Below are 21,638 nucleotides of genomic sequence, written 5' to 3'. Positions count from 1 at the left end.
GGGAGAGGGGAGCCCTTCAACTCTGGCCCCTGGATCCTGTGTGTCCAGGAGCTCAGAGAACCAGGTCTCCCAACTCCCCCAGCACTCCCAGGTCAGAAGTGGGGATCCTCAGCTCAGGGCACTACCCCTTCCCCACCATATCCTGGAAGATGGGGCCAAAGATCAGGAATCTGGAGGCTGGGCCCCAGCCAGAGCTGAAGATGGAGAGACATCAGCCATGGATGGTGGGGCCCTGTAGGGAGGGTAACTCGATCCTAGGACCCAAGATTGCAGGTTGGTGAGGGAGGGAATAGGTGTCCAGGGTCCTTTCTCATCCTTGCTCAGGGACCCACACATCCTGGGAAGTTCTGCCATGCGGTGCACTCACTGTGGTTCCTGAGACCAGCAGGGTGAGCATTGCGCCCCACAAAAGGGCTCTGCCTTGGGACTAATATGAGCAGGGGGCACCTTCTCCTGGCCCAGCGCTGAAGGACAGTACTTGGCATCAGGCAGCGGCACCATAGCAGGCACACCATGGCCATGGCCCAGCACGTGTGACCTGCGGAGCATTTCCATGTGAGATCTCACCACATTCGGACCACTAGCCCTGCTGGGTAGGCACCATGGTGACCCTTTACTGGGACTGGGACTTCACTTCCTGACTGGGATACCTGAAGTCCCTCTCAGTAGCCGCTGCAACTTACCCATCGCTTGTAAAAAGGCTCATGGGAGGATATTTTGGGATCTGTGTGTTTTCTTTCTTTTTCTGTTGGGTGGGACAACTTGCAGGAGCCAGCTCCCCCTATGCCTTGCCACCTTCTTCTGCTCCCCAAAGGGTCTCCCAGGTCCCCCTTACCTAACATGGCCTAAAAGGCTCCCCCAGAATCCCCCAAGTATTGCAGAGGGAGGGCCTCCACTTATCTACCAACCCCTTCAGGAAATGGAGGTCTAATGAGCTAAAAACATTAGGTGATTTTGGCACTCCCAGAGTCCCCCAAAATCAAGTGAAGTCCAAAGGATGTTCCTAATAATTTAGGGGAACTCCTTGGTGAATCTGGGGGAACATCACCCAGAAAGACACACCCATTCTGGGACATCCAAGCCTTGGCCAGAGTTTCAGAGGGGCTCTTGGTTCTTGAGTAATCTCAGAGAACCCCAGAACCCCAGCTTTAGGCTCAGTGGATGTGAGGTCCCTTGTTCCCAGGGCAAGCAGTCTTTAGAAAGTGACTATCCCTGGTTCCTGTAAAAATAGGAAAGCAGGACACTTAGTCCTCCCATGCGCGTCTGTGTATTATTTCATGCTTCTCAAGGGCAAGGCCAAGCTGGTAGCCTACTAAGAGGAGGCCACCACCCTCCCTAGATGGCACCAACTTAGTCCCTGCCCTTCCTGGCTGGGTGACCTTGGCAAGGTGCTGAACCTCACTGAGCCTTATCTCTCCTGTAAAATGGGGGCAGGAGCATCGCAGGCCTCACTGATGGGCAATAGGGACTGGAACACTGAGATCCTGGCAAAGGGCTTGGCCCCCAGTAGCAACAGGTACATGTGAACATGACAGACGCCCTCCCCAAAGCCACCTGTCTCCCTCCACACCTTTATCCCCTCCCTGTCCAGGGCACCTTAGGACACGGCTGCCAGGCGAGGAGGAACAGTAGCATGGCGGACACACGGCTGAATTTGGCCCAGGCATCGGGCAGGCGGCTGAGTCACCTCCCCAAATTGCATCTTCATCGGTGCTCGAGTTTCCGAAGGTCGTTTTGCAACGCCCCACCCCTCCAGTCCTTTGCCCAGCCCTCCTGTTCCCCCAGCCTATGATCCGCTGTGGGGACCTCCTGAACTCTCAAGAGGGCCAGGGAAGGGGCCCCAGGTGGGGCAGGGTCTGAGGACGCCACTTGCATCCTTGCAGAAGCACCCAGCCCCGCCTGCCTCTGGTGGCACTTCAGGTGGCAGCATGGGCTCTCTCTCCAGGGGAGAGTGGCACCCACGCCACTCTGTGTGTTTGTCAGGAAAGAGAGAGAGACCAGGCCAAGGTCCACCTCATAAACTGGTTGATGTGATATCTGGGAGAGGTGGGAAACACATGTTTGAGACTCATGAGCTCACTGGGCCATGAAAGGCACTTCGTGCCCGCACTGGCACTTGGGGATATGTGAGTGTGATTAATTCAGGCTGGGGGCCTGTGGATGAGAGTACCAGAGCCCTGTGGTGCAGCGGACACACCAGCCAGGCCCACTCTCTGCCAGCATAGCTCCTCCGGCTGTGTCCTGAGGTGGCAGTTTCTGTCTGCCACCTGCAGATCATGGTTTCAGGGTTGGGGAATGTTCTGTCTTTGCATACAGCCCCCCTCCTGTGGGCCTGGCATGTGAGCATCCCCGTGCCTCCCAGTCTGGTCTGTTTAGAGGGGTGGTACTTGGCCCATGGCTGCCACCGCCTGGCTTATTGGGAAAGTCCCGAGACACAGCCTAGCCTGAAGCCTTCCCTGCAAGGAGATGATCCCTGCACACAAGGTGCCTTTGTGTCCTCAGTGTGAAGCCAGTTAAATCCCAGGACCCCCTTCTTGGGCTCCTGGAGATTAAGGAGAATATCTGTGTGAAGGATGGAGTCTGACACAGTAGATCTTTAATAAAAGTTGCCTGGGGTTGACCGCAGAGGCTACATAGGAGGTGACATAGCAGGCTGGGCCTTGGGAGGCCAGACAGGGCAGGGGAGTTTCTGGCAAATCAGGACCCAGGAGAATGGGTGCTAGACACCCTCGTCAGATGAGTGTCACCATGGATGGCACGGCGAGGAGCCATCGGAGTTCTTGCGCTCACTCCGTGTCACGGGGCGCTGCCTTGCGCAGGGGCAGCATCCAGGATGTCTGCTTCTCCATAACTCGGCAGCGAGTCTGAGGCTGGCCGAGGTCACAGACTGGGTCTAACCCTACAGAACCAATTCTGGGGCCCTACAATTAAATCATGATCACCACGCTGGACTCCTCCCAACCCCCAGTGGGAAAGTGCAGGTCTCTATAGCACAGCCTTGGTCCCTGATGTCCCCCATGCTACGCCTTGCGCCTGCCTTAGTATGTTCAGGAGAAACAGAAGCCTCAGTAGAATGAAGCTGACTTTGCTAGGACCTGACGGTCAGGAGATGAGAGCCACCTCCTGATCTTTCTCTAATCTTCCCAGACATGTCTAGCAGACCCTCCTCAGGCACTCAGGAGTGTTTGTTAAGCGCAGGTTGCGTGCTTGGCATTGCTCTAGGTACTTGGAGACAAGTAAAATCAGTGAGGAAAGGTGCAGTAGGAGGGTATTCCAGGCAGAGAGCACAGCGCGTGCAAAGGCCCTGGGGCAGGACTAAGCATGCTGGGATTTGGCTGGGAGGCCATTGTGACTGAAAGGGACAATGGTGGGAACTGGACTGAGGGCCTCCTCTCTGTGGTGAGGAGTTTGACATTTGTGCAGAGGCACTGAGGAACCATGAGAGACTTGAGCAGGGGAGGGACGAGGCTGTCTTGGATGTTTCTGGAACAGTAAACTCAGGTATCAGCCACTCTGTGTTCATGGCCTCCCAAGCCTCAGGATGTTTTGGGTGGTGGCAATGGTCCCTATCTCTCTGCTCAGTCAGGGAGGCCCTTCTGTAACTCTGCTGCTCTCTACCCCTGCAGGTCAGCAAGGGAGCCCCGCCGCTGAGCCATGCCGGGCCCCAGGTGGCCTGCAGCAAGCCCAACCCCGGCACCCACATAATCATGAACAGCCACAGCCACAGCCACAATGGCTGCGGGGGACGGCCGCTGGGCAGTGGGCCTGGGGCCCTGGGCCGTGACCCACTGGACCCGGAGGCGGGCCGCCCCCCGCAGCCTCCACATGGCCCTGGCCTCCAGGTGGTGGTAGCCAAGAGTGAACCAGCCCAAATGGCAGCCAGCAGCCCCCCAGGGCACCTCCAGGACCAGGAGGAAGAGGAGGATGAGGAAGAGGAGGAGGAGGATGACGAGGATGAGGCAGGTGGACAGAGGGGCTCAGGGAAGTCTCCAAATGTGGGCCACCGCCTGGGCCACCGGCGGGTGCTCTTTGAGAAGCGGAAGAGGCTCAGTGACTACGCCCTCATCTTTGGCATGTTCGGCATTGTTGTCATGGTGACCGAGACGGAGCTGTCCTGGGGTGTCTACACCAAGGTGGGCACCTGCGAGCCCCACTGGGCTGATCTGTAGATTGCTGCTGTCCCTCAGGAATGGGTTCAGGGGCCAAATGTTGGAAGGTCCAAAGAGGAGGGGGGAGGGCTGGGGAAGGGCCTTAGAGGTAGAACGATTAGGGGGTCTTGGCACCTGCAGAGCTTATCTCCTGAAGGTGGTGGAGGGGTTTGGGGGGGGCAGGGCCTCCAGGCTATTACCTCTGCCGGGTACCCTGACTGAAGGTGGGGAGGAAGCCCCCAGGGACAGGCAGGATAGGGTGACCTGTCCAAGCCAAGAGAAGGCTTGGGTTGTGGATCCCATCAAGCCACACAAGTATATATGAGGACAGAGCGGTCAGGGCTATGCAGTCTGTAAACTGTGAAGTGCTGTGCCCACAAGAGACCAGGCTTGTAAACAGAAGCTTGTCACCCAAACCCATGGAACAAGGAAAGGAGATTGCCTACTGAGTGAGGTACCAGGTGGGGGACCAAGAAGCCCCTTCCATCTGTCTCTTTGCTCTCTCTAGGAGTCCCTGTACTCGTTTGCACTCAAATGCCTCATCAGCCTCTCCACAGCCATCCTGTTGGGTCTGGTCATCCTTTACCATGCTCGGGAAATCCAGGTCAGTGGCCAGCAACTGCACCCCTGTCCCCCGTAAAACCACCTGGCACCCTAACCCTTGATCACTAAAGGACCAATAACCTCCTCATGGGGGATAAAACACCTCCCTAAAAGCATGGAGCTTAGATCCGTCTAAACTGCAATTCCTGTCTGTTCTTCCATTTTCCTTGTTTAAAAAATAAGGTAGGTGAGCTGATGTCCTGGCCTGCAGACCACGTTTGCAGCCCTAGGGAGCTGGTGTTTTAGCACCTGTTCTCCGATCTGCTAGGATCCCGCATCATCAAAAGCAGGTCCGGCTGCTTTGGGCAGGTGTGCCCACCACGGGGCAGACTTCACCGGGAGCTGGTGCAGGGCCTTGGGATGCCAGAGGGTGGCAGGTCTCATGCATGACCTTTGGGTTCTGACTTCTGACCGTGAACCTGGTGGGGCATGGGCTTAGAATTCTACCTGGGTTGTGCCATAAGCAGATGTGCATGGGCACACCTGGCATTGCACACTCAGGAGGGACCCTTGAGTGGGCAGGAAGAAGAGGAGGAGTCAGTAACCGCTGGAAGTAAGTGGCTCTAAAGGTATAGCCCCTGGGGACAGTAGTCTGGGGGGTTCCTCAAACTGTCAAGCCCGAGTCACCACCGGACTCCGCAGATTCATTCATACAGAACCTTTAACTCAGGTCCATAGCAGCATTATTCACAGTCAACAAAATGTGGGAACCACCCAAACGTCAGCAGGTAGTGGACAAACAAAATGTGGTCCATTCCTACAGTAGGTATCTATCACTTAGCCATTAAAAAAAAATCAAAAATTTCTTTTCTCCCAGTTCTGGAGGCTAAAAGGCCAAGATAGGTGCCAGATAGGGTCGGTTTCTCCCAACGCCTCTCTCCTTGGCTCGCAGGCAGCTGCCTCCTCCTGTGTCTGCACATGGCCTGTGTGCACATCCCTCGGGTCTCTTCCTTTACCTGTAAGACACCCACTCACCCTCATGAGCTCACTAACCCTTAATTCCTCTAAACACAGGAAGTTTTGTGTTGCCTAGGTGTGTCGTAGGCTATACCATCGAGGTTTGTGTAATTGCACCTATGACATTCACCTAAGGATGAAATCACCTAAGGGTGCATTTTCAGAAGTATCCCTGTCCTAATCCTGCTTGCCTCAGGGCTCCACCCTCCGGGCCCCAGGAAGGCAGCTTTGCCTTCTGGGCCTGGGGCGGCCTAGTGTCTGTCTTGTCTCACTCAGTGTGATGTTTTCAGGCTCATTCACATGTAATTGTAGAAGGGCTTCCCTCTTTTTTATGGCCGAGTAATATTCTACTGTGTGACTGGTTTACATTGTGTTCATACATTTGTCCACGAAGGGGCGCTTCGGTGGTCCACATTTGGTAGTTGTCACTGGAGCTGCTGCAAACATGCATATGGGAGGATTTGTCCAAACACCTGTAGATGGGGCCTACCACTGACTGGACCTGTTAAGGGATTCATGACTGAGCACCCCAGTAGGATTACTTCATGATGGGGGACACCATCCCATATCTAATTTAATTTCTTGCCAACTCTGAGAGCTAGAGAGTTTTTCACATATGAGGTCCTGTTGCTCAAAAAAAGAAGGCCTGGGATTTCAGGCGGGGGTCTCACTCAAGCGCGGATGTGCAGCTGCGTGTCTGAGACCCACAGCCGCCCCCCCCCACATCCCCTGCAGCTGTTCATGGTGGACAACGGGGCAGATGACTGGCGCATCGCCATGACTTGCGAGCGCGTCTTCCTCATTTCCCTGGAGCTGGCCGTGTGCGCCATCCACCCGGTGCCCGGACACTACCGCTTCACATGGACGGCGCGACTGGCCTTCACCTACACTCCGTCGGCGGCTGAGGCCGACGTGGACGTGCTACTGTCTGTGCCCATGTTCCTGCGTCTCTACCTGCTGGGCCGCGTCATGCTTCTGCACAGCAAGATCTTCACGGATGCCTCCAGCCGCAGCATCGGCGCTCTCAACAAGATCACCTTCAACACCCGCTTCGTCATGAAGACGCTCATGACCATCTGCCCCGGCACCGTGCTGCTCGTGTTCAGCATCTCCTCCTGGGTCATCGCCGCCTGGACCGTGCGTGTCTGCGAGAGGTGCGCCCCAGAGCCTCGACCGCCCTCGCCTCCATGTCGCCCATGACTTCAGTGACCCAGGGCCCCCCTGGCCATGCCTTCCCACCTTCTGGTCCCCAGTCCAGGGGACCCCCGTGCCACCCCACAACCTCAGTGACCCAGGGCATCCCAGCTGTCACTTCTCATCCTCCGACCCCCGTGATCCCCATGTCCCCTTATCCCTAGTACTCCAGACCTGTGTCCCCAGCACCCTCAGCCCCAACTTCAGCCCACAGCCCTCTGGGGCCCCAGTCCACTTCCCCCTGCGGGGGGGGGGGTCTCAGGCTCCTGCTGATTCCTCCATTCTTTGGGTGACCAACCTCTGATGTCAGCTAGGGCAGCAAAGGCAGTAGGAACAGAGACACCACCCATCGGCCTGCCCCACTCCATGTTTAACCTGCTCTCCTTCTCCCTCTGCCCGCCCCACCGGACCATAGGGAAGACATGTGAGTCCCACCCTCCGCTGAGCTATGTGTACAGAGCTGCTGCCACCCTACTGCCCGCCAGGAATTTAAGATTAGCTGCCACGAGGGTGGTTGGGAGGGAGGTGAGGTGGGCAAGGCAGGGGGCTGTGGGGAGGACCCACACCAGTGTGACCACTGGATTTGGGGTCAGGCCAGGACAGCAGGAGGCAGGCAGCTCTTGGGGTTGGGGGAGCTGCCTGTCTCCTAAGTGCAGGAAGCATGGAAAAGGGCTTAGCTCTGGTGTCCTGTTCTGGCAGGGGTGTTGGAGTCTCCTGTAGAGCTTAAGAGGGCCAAGTGAGTAGGAATTGGCTTGCTCTTTAGGACCCCAACTTGGGGTTTGCTCTGAACAGCCCTGCAAAGGGACAGGCTGCCAGCCCAACTTGTAGGTGAAGAAACTGAGGCTTTGAGAGGAAAGGGACTTTCCTGAGGCCTTAGTGTTCCCAGGGTCCCCCAGGGGGCTCCAGCAGCAGGAGGACGGTTCCCTTTGGGCTCTGTAGAGAGGGGAGATACTTTGTCTGGGGGCTTCTATTCTGAGAAGGCCCTGGGCAGTATGTGGTGGGGGTTGCTGGGACTGGCTTCTAGGAGTGGGGTCTGGATCCTTCCGCTTGACCCTATTTTCATTGCTCTAGCCCCTCATGCCTCCCCCTCCCACCCTGGTCTGTCATCAAAGTTTATCATCTGGGGTAAACCACAGAGAGTGTCCTGTGTGCCCTGATGTGTCCCCATCCAGTTCCCACCACCCATCCCCCACCCCTTCAGGGCACAGTCAGGCTGGGGTCTGGGGGAGATGCCAGGGCTAGTCCGGCCAGGTCACCCTGGGTCCTGCCCTGGGGCAGGGCAGCCAATCCTAAATCCTGAGCTCGGTAAAGCTGCTTGAAGCCCCTCTGCCTGCCTTGCTCTGCCCCTGCAGCTCTTGTCTCCCCTCACCCCTCCACTCCTGCATGCCCCCCACTCCGTGGTCCTGGATGGACCTCAGCATCCAACAAAGCTTTAGGTGGCCTGGGGCTCCCTCACCCTCTGCTAGAGGCTCCCCACTTCTCTGGTCTGCCAAGTGTGGAGATCCCATGTCCCAATAGGTGGATGCTGGGGTGATTTGGGGCTCATATGTCTCCATAAAAAATGGGGTTCAGTCCCTGGTTCCTCTCAGCATCCTGGAAGCCCAGACTAGAAGGGCCTGCAATAACAGCCCACCACTTTTGGGATTTCCATCTGCTCCCCATTTTGAGTCCCTAACCCCAGCTCATCTGCCTAAAACAGCACTCTTCTCCCACCTCTCCTTCCCTGCCCCTTTCACCTCCAATCTTAGCCACCCCCAGGTCCAGAGCACCGACCCCTCAGTCCCTCCAGTCCCCCAGCCTGACCTGACTACTGCAGAATTGGTTAGTAGCTGGTGGGTCAGGGGCCCGAGCTAGGCTGTGGTCTGCACAAAATCGTGTCCTGCGCAAGGTGAAGTCTTTCCCCACTCCCCACACTAAATGGTTGTTCTCAGGTCTCTGCCCAGGGCAAATGAGCTGTCCCTTTCACCCCAAAAGAACCCAAGGCCTAGGGGGTGACTAGTGCCTATATATCAAATTCCTTCCCCCAAGTCCTGGGCTCCATCCTGCTAGTCATTTCCCATCTCTCCAGTAGTCCTCCCGCCTCAGGGCCTTGCTGGCTAAGGAAGTTCTTGCTGGCATCTGACCTGAATCTCTGCCTCTCCTCCCTGCCGCTTCTGGTGCCCATGGCCATCCTCGCCCAGTGTGTCTGTATGTCCGTTTGGGGAGGGCAATCATGTGCACATGCGTGGATGCCGGCTCCCTGGGGGCCCCCTCGGCCCCCTAATCTGGGCCCAGTGGGCAGACATCAGGCGGCAGCCTGGGCGCTGGGAGAAGGGAAGTCTGGAAGGGATGTCAGGGAGGAGGGTATGGGCACCCCTGAACCCAGCAGGCTCCTTGCACTCGGGACATCCAGCAGACAGATAGGCCTGGGCCCTGCAGTCCCAGTGCTGATGGAAGGGGGAGTGGGGAGACTTGGGGGGAGGGTGGTAAAGTTGGAGGGACCCGTGTGGACTGACCAGGCCCCACTCTCCCCAGGTACCACGACAAGCAGGAAGTGACCAGCAACTTTTTGGGGGCCATGTGGCTGATCTCCATCACCTTCCTGTCCATCGGCTACGGCGACATGGTGCCGCACACATACTGTGGGAAGGGCGTGTGCCTGCTCACCGGCATCATGGTAAGGGGGCCTGGCGCACGCCCACTGTTGACGAGCACTCAGAGTTCCCCCTGTGGCAGCCCCCCCCACCCCCCCCTTCCCTCTGTGGGAAGTTGCCTGTTGGGTGGCCAGCGCAGATGTGCAGCCACTGCTGTGCCTGCCTGGCCAGAGGCGTGGCCTGCCCTGAGTGAGTGTCATCATTGCCACAGTGTTCTTCAAAGCCTACGTTTGTCTCAGTTCTTGGATTGAGGCTGAGGGGTTTGATGCCCTGTGCCTCAGTGTCCCCCCGTCACCAGTGCCACTTCCTTATCCTCATCTTGTTACAAAGACTAAATGTTCATTTATGTGAAAAACCTAGAGTGTGATGGCCTCACATACCCAGTCAACATCCTCTGGGCTGTGCCATCACAGCCAACTCCTTGTCTTCTGCTAACATTTTAGGATGTCCCAAGCCATCTCATTGAACCCCTATGGTGTAAAGTGTGACTCTGGGAGCCCATACAGCACCCCATCATTCCCAGTCTTTTTCCAGTCTGTCTATAGATCTGGGCAGCCTTAGGTGCCCGGAACCCCTTTACTTTCCCTCCATCCTCAGGATCCCTGTGTGGAATCTTTTTTAAAAAAAGGTTCATTTATTTATGCATGCAAGAACTGGGGTACAGAGATGTGAAGGGTAAAAATATCCACCAGAGGCAGAGTGGAGAGCAGAACAGGCAGATTGATCGAAATACACTGCTGTGGGGAGTAGTTTGAGATGCAGGAGAGGTCTGCTGGGCCATGTGGGTCACCTCCCTGGCTGGGGGATCAAACGTGTGCTGCAGTGGCTGAGGAGTTTCCTAGTGCTGTGCTTTAACCTCTTGCACCACCAGGGAGCCCCCACCCCCCCGTGTGGGATCTCTCCAAGCTTATTTCCTTTCCCCAGAGACTGAGCCATGTTTGAATTATGAATTTCTGTGCATGGTGGGGTACTCCTTTCTGTAACACCCCAGTTCATAACACTTATATTGGTGAGAAAGCAAGTGGTAAACACCCATAGGCCCCAAAGAAGCCAACCTGATGCCACCTCAGAGTCCACCATCTTGGTACAAAGGTGTTTGTTTCTGCAGATGCTATACTACCTCCAATTCCTTTCCTTCTGTAGAGCACAAACCATCTTTTCCAGCTCAGCTAGCCCCTCTCACCGTAGATAAACTGTTCTTGGTTGTCACTGTCTCCCGACACCTGTGCCTCAGCCCCTTTACCTCTATCCCCTCCCATTTGAACACAGGCCTGGGGTTCCATGTTTTCTTCCAACCCCAACCTGAATGTCCCATCTCCCAGCCAGGTAGATACACAGGCCACATCTGAGCCTAACCCCAAGCAAATGAGCTTACAAATGAGCAAAGAAAAGCACTCAGAGTAGGCCAAGTCAAAGCCAGAAAGCCAGGGGTGGAGTGGAAAAAGTGTATTCCCTTTTCTGGCAAGAAGTTCCTTCTAGAAAATTAGTCCTGCAAATGATTCCCTGCCCTGGTCAAAAAAGTGGCCATGCTTAGGCCTCTTTTTTGTCTTTTGCTGTTAATCACAAAGCCAAGTGCCATGAGCTGCATGTGAAGCTGCATGTCTTTTTAGCTACTTCTATTTTCTCACACTTCTTACTAAGCTCTCTTTCAACCTTGCTATGTGTATCCCCTCCAAGTCATTGCCCTTGGACTCTCTTTTCCTTCCGTTGTCTTGCCAACTGTGTAACTTCCAATTCTTGAACTTCAAGTCTCCCAGAGTAGCATTTTCCAAACCTGGCATCATTCACTTGACATGGTCAAGTGTGGATGCTTTGGCCATTCTTTTTCCTTGCTGTGTAGTATTCCACACAGTCATATCTAGCCTGTTTTTTTTTTTTTTTCTTTAGTTGACAGGAGTTTTTCTGAGAATAGGTTCCCTGGCCCTCATAAGGCCCTTATCTCAGTTTCTTGGGGAGGGAGAAGGCTTTGTGCCCATCCTGCTAGGCTTGGCATGTTTGCATCTACACCTATCCAGGAACATCTGAGAATATCCTCACCCTATCTTCTTTCCATCCTGTGCATGCTAGCCACTGAAAGCAGCTAGCCAGTGAGGTGGCAGGGAGAACCTCCAGCCTGGATAAAGCCTCCTTCACCTGTCCCTGCCACTTGCATTCCAGCCACTGAGGCCGATGACACATTTTGTGTGTCGTAGGCTCCCTGGCCCCCAAATCTTATTGACAGGCTCTCTCACCCTTCCTTCCTTGCCCTTTTTGCTGCCTTCCATTCCTACTACTTAGACCTCACCTCCTCCTTGAGCCCTTGCTTGAATGTTTCTGTCTCCCAAGCAGTCCCTGAGCAAACATGGAGCCCTGTCTGGTCTTCTTTCCTAGCAAGAGGACTGGCTGCCATCCTGGCTGTCCTGGGGAGGGTGGTTTTTGACAGCGGGAGCCTATGGGGTAGGGCGTCCCTCCCCTCCATTTCCCACCTCTTGGTACCTCTTCCCTCCAGCAGCTCCCCTGCCCCCCACAGGCAACCAGCATCACTTCCCTCACACTACCCTGCTGTCCTTCTGTCCTGCACCTGGTGCCCCCATTACGGCTCAGCAATGTGTCGGCCAGGTCTCCATCCCCAACATCCAGGCCCCAAGACCTTCACGGGCATTTCTAAACCCACCTCCATGGTTGTCAACCCTCACTATACCTGCAGAGCCTAATCAGTCTCCTGTGCTTTCTGAGATCCCAGCCTCAGTTTCCCTCCCTGCCTAATGGGAATAATAGTTGTCTTATCCACCAGGGTTGTTTGGTACTGAATGAACTCATTTGTAGGACATGCCCCCTGGATGTTCAATAATGTTACGCAGGTGAGGCTGGGAGTCAAAGAACTCAGCAGGTGGGTCTGCTGGAGCTTTGGGTGTGGAGGGCAAAGGCCAGGGTACAATCAGGGAAGACTGCCTGGAGAAGGGAGGGTATCCCACTTGTGACCTGGGACCCAAACATGCAAGATGCTGATGTGTCTCTGACCTGTCTTCCTCACTCAGGGGGCCGGCTGCACGGCACTGGTAGTAGCTGTGGTGGCCCGGAAACTGGAGCTCACTAAGGCCGAGAAGCACGTGCACAACTTCATGATGGACACTCAGCTCACCAAGCGGGTAGGGATGCCAGTCCCCATCAAGGCCCCCTCCCTGCTGTGTTCATTGAGCATAGGCCCTCCCCACCTTCCTGCTGCACATACCAGGCATGCCCCTGTGCCTAGCGGTCTTTGCACTACCCCACGCATGCCAGGGCGGTGCTAGGTGGCACCACCCATGCGAGTCCCTGAGCTTTCACAGAGAGATAAGGCAACGGCCGCAGAGGTCCACCTCTGCTCTGTTATGGCCCAGCCGTGGACATGCATTAAGAGACCAGGCCACCAGAAGCAACTGACAAGCTATCTGACTTGGCAGGGCCACCTTTCTGTGACCTGGTTTCCCCAAGCCTATGAGAGTGATACCAGTAAGTTCACATTTACTGAGTTCACATTTGCAAGGTATGCATAAAGGGCCCAGCCGTGGTAAGGGAGGTGTGTTACGTGCACACACATGTCACAGATATGGATGTACAAACAGCCCTGGCTTACAATCCCAGGATGCCAGAGGGGTGTTTCCAGGATTTTCTGAAGCCTTCCAGGTGCTGAAGAGCTGTTCTTTCCTGGCCCCAGGTAAAAAACGCCGCTGCTAATGTTCTCAGGGAGACGTGGCTCATCTACAAACACACCAGGCTGGTGAAAAAGCCAGACCAAGCCCGGGTTCGGAAACACCAGCGTAAGTTCCTCCAAGCCATCCATCAGTAAGTCCAGTACCTTTCCCACTCACGTTTCTGTGTCCTCCTGGCGCGGAGGCAGCTGTGGTCCTGGGAGGAAACCTAGGGCCAAGGCCAGGCAGCTCTCTGTGGCCTTGTCAATGTCCATCCCGTGTTGGGTGGTCAGTTAGTCAGGGTCTTCAGTTTCAGTGCTGGGTGGGATGGTCTGGAGGCAGATGATATGCCATGAGCAATAGCCCAGGGTAAGGCATACAGACTGCCCAGCATAGGTGGCAGGATGCATGTTTATTCCCTGGGATAACCTGAACTATTTCATTTGGAATTTTGAAGCCATTTACCTTTTTGCTTTGGCTGCAGCTTGCTCTTAATTACATTTTTGGCCAGATCCATGCAATCAAATTAAATCAAATTAATTTCTTCTGTTGACTCTTTGTCCTGAGAATTATTTAATCAAGTGGTTATCATTCTTGACTGCTCTTTGGAGTCACTGGTGGATTTAAAATAAAATCCCACAGACGGCATCAAATACCAGCCACAGTAGAGTCTGGGGAGCAGCCTAGGGGTAGGTTCAAATTTCCCAAGAAGGCCACTGTGCAGCAAGAGTTAGTGAACCTTCTCTGTAAAAGGGCCAAATGGAGAATATCTCAGACTTTACGGACCACACTGTCTTTGCCATTACTGTTCAGTTCTGCTGTTTTAGCAAGAAGACAGCACAGATGAATGAGTTTGGCTATGCACCCATAAAACTTTATTTTCTAAAATAGGTAACTTCCCAGCTTTGGGCTAATGCCCAGAAGATGCCAGTCACTGTCCACCAGAAATGTCATGTGAGCCACCTATGTAATTTAAAATTTTTCTAGTAGCCACATTGAAAAAAAGTAAAAACAAACAAGTGAAATAAATTTTAATCTTTATATAATCCAGTTATCTCTAAAATTGGAACATTTTAACATGTGATTTAATATAGAAACTTACTGACATCTTTTAGAAATTTTTTTGCACTAAATCTTCAAAGTCTAGTTCCTGTTTTACATTTACAATCAACTTAGTGGCCTTAAAGGATGCATGGACAGCATCAGCCTAGAATTTAAACAGTTCAAAACCTGTGGAATGGAGCACTCAAATACAGACCACATTTGAGACACATGCTAACAGGTAGCTGATTTAAAATAGTCAGCAGATGTCTTTAGGATTTTTCAGAATGTGCATGGCTCCCACCTCTCACATCATGGGAAGCCCTGTTCCCAAGAACTTCCAGGTCAGAATCAGCGTCTGATGAGTCAGAGACTCCTCACTGTTCATCAGTGAACAGTGTTAGGAACGGAACCAGTACAGTGGAAAGCAACCAAGCCAGCTATGGGAAACAGCAAGAAGAATCCTTTCTTGTGTGAGTGGCAGATTGGGGTGGCTGGCAGGTAGGAGACCCCAGGGTGTGGCTGGGGCAGCCTAACTCATGGGATGCCAGTAGGTGAAAGATTGTAACCATGGGGAGACTAAGGAAGGGAAATTCGGCCAGTTAGACTTTAAATTTTTTTTTAAAGATTATTTATTCATACAGAACTGGGGTACAGGCCAGAGATGCAGAGGGTGAGAGGCTTCACCAGAGACAGAGTGGGGAGCAGAACAGGCAGATCGACAAAGCACACTGCTGAGGGGAGCAGCGGGCGGGTCAGGAGAGGTCTGCCACACCACGCGGTCACCTCCGGGGCAGGCGGGAATCGAACTCATGCAGAAGTGGCATTAGCTTCCCAGTGCTGTGCTTTAACCCGCTGCGCCACCAGGGAGGGCCTAGACTTTAAATTTTTAACCCTGTTTAATCATTTTGCCTTAAAAAAAGTTTTATTTATATGGAGATACAGTCTACCACACCGACTGAAAGTGTACAATTTGATCAGTTTAAACATATACACACCCGTGAAACTGTCACCAGCCAACGTAATGAACAGATTCATCACCCCAGAAGTTTCCTTGAGCGAGTTTAATCCATTTACATTTAGGATGTTTATTCTTGTCATTGGATTAATCTCATGCCATCAGTTCCTATTTCACAGGACTGTGAGAGTTCAGAATGGGATGGTGTGTAGAACTGCCTGGCATAGCATGGATTGGAGCCTGTGTGCATTCTTGGGTCTGCCACAACAAACTGCCACACAGGTGGAGCGAGCCAAATGTATTGCCTCACAGTTCTGGAGGCCAGAAGTCCGAAATCAAGGTGCCTGTAGGCTCTCTCCCTCTGAAGGCACCAGGGGAGTGTTGTCTTCCGACTTTTCTCCCAGCCTCTGCAGCCCTGGCGACTCCTTGGCTTCTTGCTCCATCCCTCCCATTCTCCAGCTTTGCAGGACTATTTCTCTGTGCCCTAATATCACTTTCCCTTGAGCAAGTCAGGGTCCAGTTATTTCCTTTTGTAAGGAAGCTGTGCATATTGGCATAGGAGTCACTCTAGTGACCTGGCCTAACTTAGTTCCATCTGCAAAGACTGTTTCCAAATGCAGTCCCACTGGACAGACTGGAGGTTAGGACTCAACTTTCAGGGAACTGGATATGCCCCTCATGGGAGGCTGACTTCCCCAGGAAAGTCATCCCAGGGCTCCCCAGGGGGCCTTCACGTCCTCTGCAGAACACTGGCAGCCCTGACCCCTGGCATCAGGGGCATTTATATCATGTTTGTTTCTCCTAACCTCCAGCATGGCTGGCCTCTGGGGGGCCTCTCCTGGCAGCTGTCATGCAGGGGTTGAGTTTGGGCAATTCCTGCCAGAGGTGATTCTCTAGGTGGGTTTATCTATAGAAGAGATGTAAAGGACATGGGAAGACATACCCTGGCCAAAACTCCCATCCTGTACCCCCATGGGCATCTATCCAGGAGGCAGGTATGATTTTGAACCCTGCTGGGGCACCAGTGGGCCCTGTAATTACCCCTCTAAATTACAGTTTCCTCCAGAGAAATGGCATGAGCAGAGTTTTCCGGATGAAACGCCACCTCTGGAACCAGGTTGCAGCACCAGCTGGCACACAGCAGGGCCCCAAAGCCAAGAGCAGCTACCTGTCCCCTAGTGGGCCCAGAAGGAAGGGACAGAGGAGAGATGCCCCTCAGAGGCAGACTCCTCCCCAGAACGAAAGTAGCCCCTGGACCCCAGGCTTTCCAGGACCCCAGCCTGGCCCTGGGGTCACGCATGCAAAAGGCGGGAAGGTTGGGTACATGCCACCCAGCTGTGCTGAAATTAAAATTGTGTTGTGATTTCTCTCTGCTCCGCCTGGTCCTGCCAGAGCTCAGAAGTAAGTTTCTTCTCAGGGCTTAGGGGTGCATGGTGGTTCGGGGCAAGCTCATGGACACCACCCGGCTTTGGGAGGCACCCAGGGTTTGTGTTTGCCTGGATGGCTGGTACCTGCTTCACCTGGGACATCCTGTGGACAGGGCCAGTTGGGGCACATTGTGGGTGTGGCTGACCTAACCCTCCCCTCCCCTCCCCCACCTCTGCATGCATGGAGGAAATGGGCAGCAGGGGCCTGCCAATTCCTACCTCAGCCCCTACTGCATGGCCTGGCAGCACCCTCGGTTAGGGTGGGTGCATGAAGGACCCCGCCCCCTGCTGCCTCCACCCACCCCTGCCTGCCCATGCCCACCTGTCCCCAGGCTCCGGAGTGTGAAGATAGAGCAGGGGAAGCTGAACGACCAGGCCAACACACTCGCCGACCTGGCCAAGGTGAGCAGGGCAGGGTGGTGCTGGGTGGCCCCCTGGGCCAGGGGGGTTGACTGGGCCCTAGGGGAAGGCTGGGGACCTGCAGCAAAGGGTCGTGCCAGCTTCTGCCAGGAGGGGGCAGCACTGGCAGCCACAGGGCAGGCAGGTGACATGGGCCCCGGATATAGGGCAGAGAGACAAGCCACCAGGGACACCAGCCCTGTCTGCAAGGTCCCTGCCACCAGAGGCTCCGGTTACAAGAGATGCTGGAAATCTACGTGTGTGTGTAAAATCTTGACAGTTTTACATTCTACCTCAAAGATCAGTATCTAATATAGATGGTCTAAATCAATAACTACTTAGTGGGAAAAACTGGTAAAGTGTTACTTTTGGTGTTCAGGTATATCACTACCTACAAGCTCTAAAAATTATAAGGAAAAACAAAATTCTTTTGCTATCGATATAAATTCAAATTACAGTATTGGCAAAAAGCTTATATGCAGAGCAATTCAGCATCTTTCAAGAATTCAAAGTTGGTTGCAAGAGCTCTGTAAGAGCTGCTGTAAGTGGGCCTGTTTGTGGGTCCCAATATCAGGTCCTCCACTGTTTCCTGATTTTTTATTCGTCAGAAAAGGTATTAATGGACTCAACTCTAGACACACTTAGAACACTTGCCAGTATTACAAACGGCCTTCTGACCAATGTCGGACCTTTCGGAGACAGATGATATGTGAAGTTTGCTCATTTGACTCCATCCCTACTCAGTCAGTCCGAAGCTAATGTAACATCAGTTAGAAAATATTAACTCCTCCTCTATTTTACTTCTTATGGCCACTGCATCACCAAGATCATGCAATGTAATTTAATATTTGCCTAAATAAATTTTATTTGGATGGGCCAGAACTTTCTAGAACTCTGAAAAATAATTCAATTGGAAATAGAAAGAGCACAACCCTAGAAACATGTAGACATTGCTCACAAATTAATTTCATAGAAATTAGTTGATATGAAATTATCGCTTTTAATGCATTTAAGTAAGGGCTTCCCTGGTGGCACAGGGGTTAGAGGAACAGCACTATCAAGCTGGTGCCAGCCGGGCAGCACTGAGGTGGATCCCTGGCCAGGGGGGCCACCCACATGGCACAGCAGACCTCTCCTGACCCCCGCTGCTCCCCTCAGCAGTGTACTTCATTGATCTGCCTGTCCTGCCCCCCACTCCGTCTTGATGACTCCTCTCACCGCCATCACCACCTCCCCACCGCTAGCTTATTCCCTGGTTCTTGTATACATAAATACATAATTATTTTTTTAAAATATCTCAGAAAAACTCTGACACTAGATGTTGTCATTGAACAGGCCATACCACACTTCCTCCCTTTAGCATAGATGACTGACTTTGAATTTTTTAGTAATTTAAACCTTGTAACCATGGTGGTATAGTCCTTTAAAAATATATTTAACAAAGGCTTCCTTGAAGTCTTTCATTGCATTGGATTTTATGAGTTTCTAACTTTTTTAATTTAACAAAGTTAAAATGTTTTCCAAGGCCACTGGTTTAGTCTCTCTGACCTCTCCTACCCCAAATGCATATGCTAAGTTACAAAGAAAATTTAAACCTCAGAAAAGATGCTGCCAGATGTTGCTCTGGGGATCGTGGCTGCTTGGCAGCTAAACTGTGGCTTACCTCTGGGGGAGGGTTTGCCAGTAACAGAAAGGTGAGGGCCCAGCTGAAGCAAAGCAGAGGCTGGAAGGGAGGCTGGCGGCTCGGCTTGGAGCTCAGGGAAGAGCTGGCGTCAGCACATCCAGAGCCTACTCACAAGTGAGACAGGTGGGGGGTCTTTCAGCGCCTCTTCAGTCCCCCATCAGAGCCCCCAGGCGGCATCCAGCCTTGGGGTCTAAACAGCACTGAGCTGTGTTCTCGCACTACCTGGTGGCGAGAGCAACGACTGCACCCAGGGCTGGCCGGCTCCTGCCTGCGGCCCGTCTGAACAGGGGCGGGGACACCCTGACAGCTGCCAGAACAGTAATTGCTGTAGTTGTCATGTTCATTCTGTGATTGGGTCACGTCCACGGAGAGGCCACCTCTCCCTAAAGACCCTGTCTCTTCCCTAAGCTAATGTGGGGGGTCAAGGTTGCTGCCTTTTACCGTGTCTCTATCCGGGGATAATGGTGACAGCACCACCCAGTGGTTCCTTTTAACCCCTCAGGGGAGTTCTGGCCACCTCCCCCCACCCCAGAACCTCCTTCAGCCTTCCCCAGACCCGTTCAGGTCTCCCTGTCTGTCCCCTCACAATTCTCCTATCATTTCTGGGGTCCAGCAGGAGACCTTTGGGGTCAGAGCCAACTGTCCTCTCTGTGTGTCTTTTCCTTCCTCTGTCTCTGGCAGACCCAGAATGTCATGTACGACCTCATGTCCGAGCTGCACGCCCAGCATGAGGAGCTTGAGGCCCGCCTGGCTGCCCTAGAAAGCCGCTTGGATGCACTGGCTGCCTCTCTGCAGGCCCTGCCCAGCCTCATCGCCCAAGCCATACGCCCGCCCCCACCAGCCCTGCCTCCCCGGCCTGTGCCCGGACCCCCAGACCCGGCAGCCCGGAGCCCCTCATGCCGGTGGCTGCCCATGGCCCCTTCGGACTGCGGGTGACGGCCCTGCCCGCCACCAGACTCCTCAATCTTGGCCATCGTGTGGCCGCCATCTCCACGCCACCCAGGAAGCCCTGTACAGTGGCGCTTCTTGGGGTTCAAGAAGCCAAAGCTGAGTTGGGCTGAGTGGACCGGGCTCGCCCTAACCTGGGCTGTCCAGGCAGAGGGCCAAGGCAGGTTGCCACCTGCTTCCTCCTTGAGTGGAGCCAGGGGAGCCCGGAGCTGCCTCTGGTCCCCCGGCCCCACATCTCTCCCCAGGCCCCCGGTGGGCACACAGCAGCCAGGGGGAGGGGTCCTCATCTGTTCTGAATAAAGCAGGACCCACCAGTTGCTGTGTGGTACATGGTGCACGTAGTCACTCAGGAAGTGACTCCAGACCCAAGGTCTCAGAACAGGTGTGGGTCAAAGGAGCCCACCCTTATCCGAGCTGGTGGTCCCCCAGCCTGAGCTCAGCTGGGGATACCTCCCTGAAGACACCTGTGCTACCCCCACCTGGCACTGACAGGGATACCACAGAGGGCATGGGCCTGGCACACAGGAAACAGCAGATCATCAGAATCTCTTGCCCCTTCTGCCAACTGGCTTTATGGCAGACACCAGCCAGGCCACAGGTCCCTGGCTAGTGGGGGACGTGACATGGACGTGAGAAGGGTCATTTCGTCTCTGTTGGACATGCATTGAGCTCTTGCTATAAACGGTGAATGTAACAAATTCCCTAACTCTTCCCAGAACTCGTCCTGGGATGGGGAGACAGGTACACCTGCGTGCAGCCTCAGAGTGAGGATTGGGGAGCTAGGGTTCAAGCAGGCCCGCTTGGTGGAGCGGGTGGAGCGCTCTTGTGGGGACAGGCATGAGTTGGGGAGGTAGGGCCCATCCTGTGGTTAGGTCCTCTGCGCTGGGCCAGAAGGCTGCAGACACAGTAGGAGCAGAAAGGTCCTTCCAGGGCTGGAGTTGGGTGCTGGGGTCAGTGAGAACAGCAGACATGTCGTGGATGCTGAGGCCTGGTATCAGAGCTAGGCCTGGCTCTGGGAAGACAGATAAGTATGGATCCCTGGGGGCACCCAGGCCCTGGCAGCCTCTGACAAGGCCACCTGGCTCAGGGAGATAGCTTGCACCCAAGAGCCAGGAGGTCTGGAGGGTGCCCATGGGCCACAGTGATCCTTGGGTCCAAGTCAGATTGCCACACCTCGGTGCCTCTGAGCAGTAACTGCATTGCGGGGGCCTCAGTTTCCTCATCTGCGAGACCCTAACAAGTCCTGGTAGGTGCTCTCTCCCACCTGAGGGCTGACACGGGCTGAAGGAGCCCAGACAGGACTTGAGAGACCTCGTCCTAAAATATACCTACCCGGTTGTCCTGAGGTCTGAGAAAGCTGGAGCTGGCCTTTCAGTGTAGGACAGCATGGTGCAGCTCAGGGTGTCTGCAGGCCCCCTCAGTGTAGGAGTGCTAGCATCTGGGCATGGGGGAGGACAGGGCACTGTGCACACCTTTGGGAGCACCCAGGGGGACCTAGAATGACAGTAAACACAGGCACGTCACAAAGACTGCAACTAAAGCCATGAAGAGCTAAACAAGGGCAGAGCCTGAGGAAGGGACCTAAGAGTGACATTTGGGAGTGGGTGGGTGAGAGGGAGGAAGGGCGTTCCTGGTCCGGAACAGCCAGTGCCAAGCAAGCCCTGAGCTGGGTCTGTGTGGGATACCAGGGGGAGAGGTTGGCTTTAGGCCCGAGGTGCCCAGTGGAAGACGAAAGCCACCACAGGACAGACTGCGCGCCGGCCACATCCGCCCCCGCCCGCCTCTGACAAGCACCGACCGGGCAAAAACAGGGCTCGCCCGCGCGGGTGGGTGGCAAAGTCATGATCGCGGGCCGCGGGCCTGGCCGCCTGCCCGGCGCCCGGCGTCACGGGGCGACAGGGAGATGAGGAAGTGCTCCCGACGCCGAGCGCAAGCGAGCAGAGCCGCGCACACGGGAGGGTTGCCCCGGGCGAGCGCGCGGCGGCGCTGCGCATGA

General features: G+C 54.5%; 1 protein-coding gene across 5 annotated transcripts in view; it reads left to right on the top strand.

The window, feature by feature from the left end:
• The window catches only part of KCNN1 (potassium channel, calcium activated intermediate/small conductance subfamily N alpha, member 1), a 26,084-nt gene extending 6,168 nt beyond the window's left edge, over positions 1–19,916 (top strand). Inside the window, exons 1-11 of one of the 5 annotated variants that reach the window (XM_012728837.1) lie at positions 1,703–1,728; positions 3,627–4,133; positions 4,657–4,752; positions 6,444–6,862; positions 7,318–7,326; positions 9,417–9,558; positions 12,553–12,663; positions 13,212–13,339; positions 16,577–16,585; positions 16,944–17,013; positions 19,376–19,916. In XM_012728837.1, the coding sequence (XP_012584291.1) occupies positions 3,708–4,133; positions 4,657–4,752; positions 6,444–6,862; positions 7,318–7,326; positions 9,417–9,558; positions 12,553–12,663; positions 13,212–13,339; positions 16,577–16,585; positions 16,944–17,013; positions 19,376–19,630 (1,665 nt within the window). In that variant the 5' untranslated portion in view covers positions 1,703–1,728; positions 3,627–3,707 and the 3' untranslated portion in view covers positions 19,631–19,916. Of the gene's footprint in view, positions 1–1,702; positions 1,729–3,626; positions 4,134–4,656; positions 4,753–6,443; positions 6,863–7,317; positions 7,327–9,416; positions 9,559–12,552; positions 12,664–13,211; positions 13,340–14,076; positions 14,140–15,363; positions 15,931–16,576; positions 16,586–16,943; positions 17,014–19,375 lie in introns of those variants that run through there. The other 4 variants (XM_012728838.1, XM_004688620.2, XM_012728839.1 and 1 more) reach the window with 4 other exon arrangements.
• The last annotated feature ends 1,722 nt before the right edge of the window (positions 19,917–21,638 follow it).

Source organism: Condylura cristata, unplaced genomic scaffold (genome assembly GCF_000260355.1).
Source record: "Condylura cristata isolate star-nosed mole 26May11 unplaced genomic scaffold, ConCri1.0 scaffold00024, whole genome shotgun sequence".
Classification (NCBI taxonomy): domain Eukaryota; kingdom Metazoa; phylum Chordata; class Mammalia; order Eulipotyphla; family Talpidae; genus Condylura; species Condylura cristata.
Note: the sequence above shows the minus strand (reverse complement) of the source record. Positions and strands in the feature narration are given on the sequence as shown.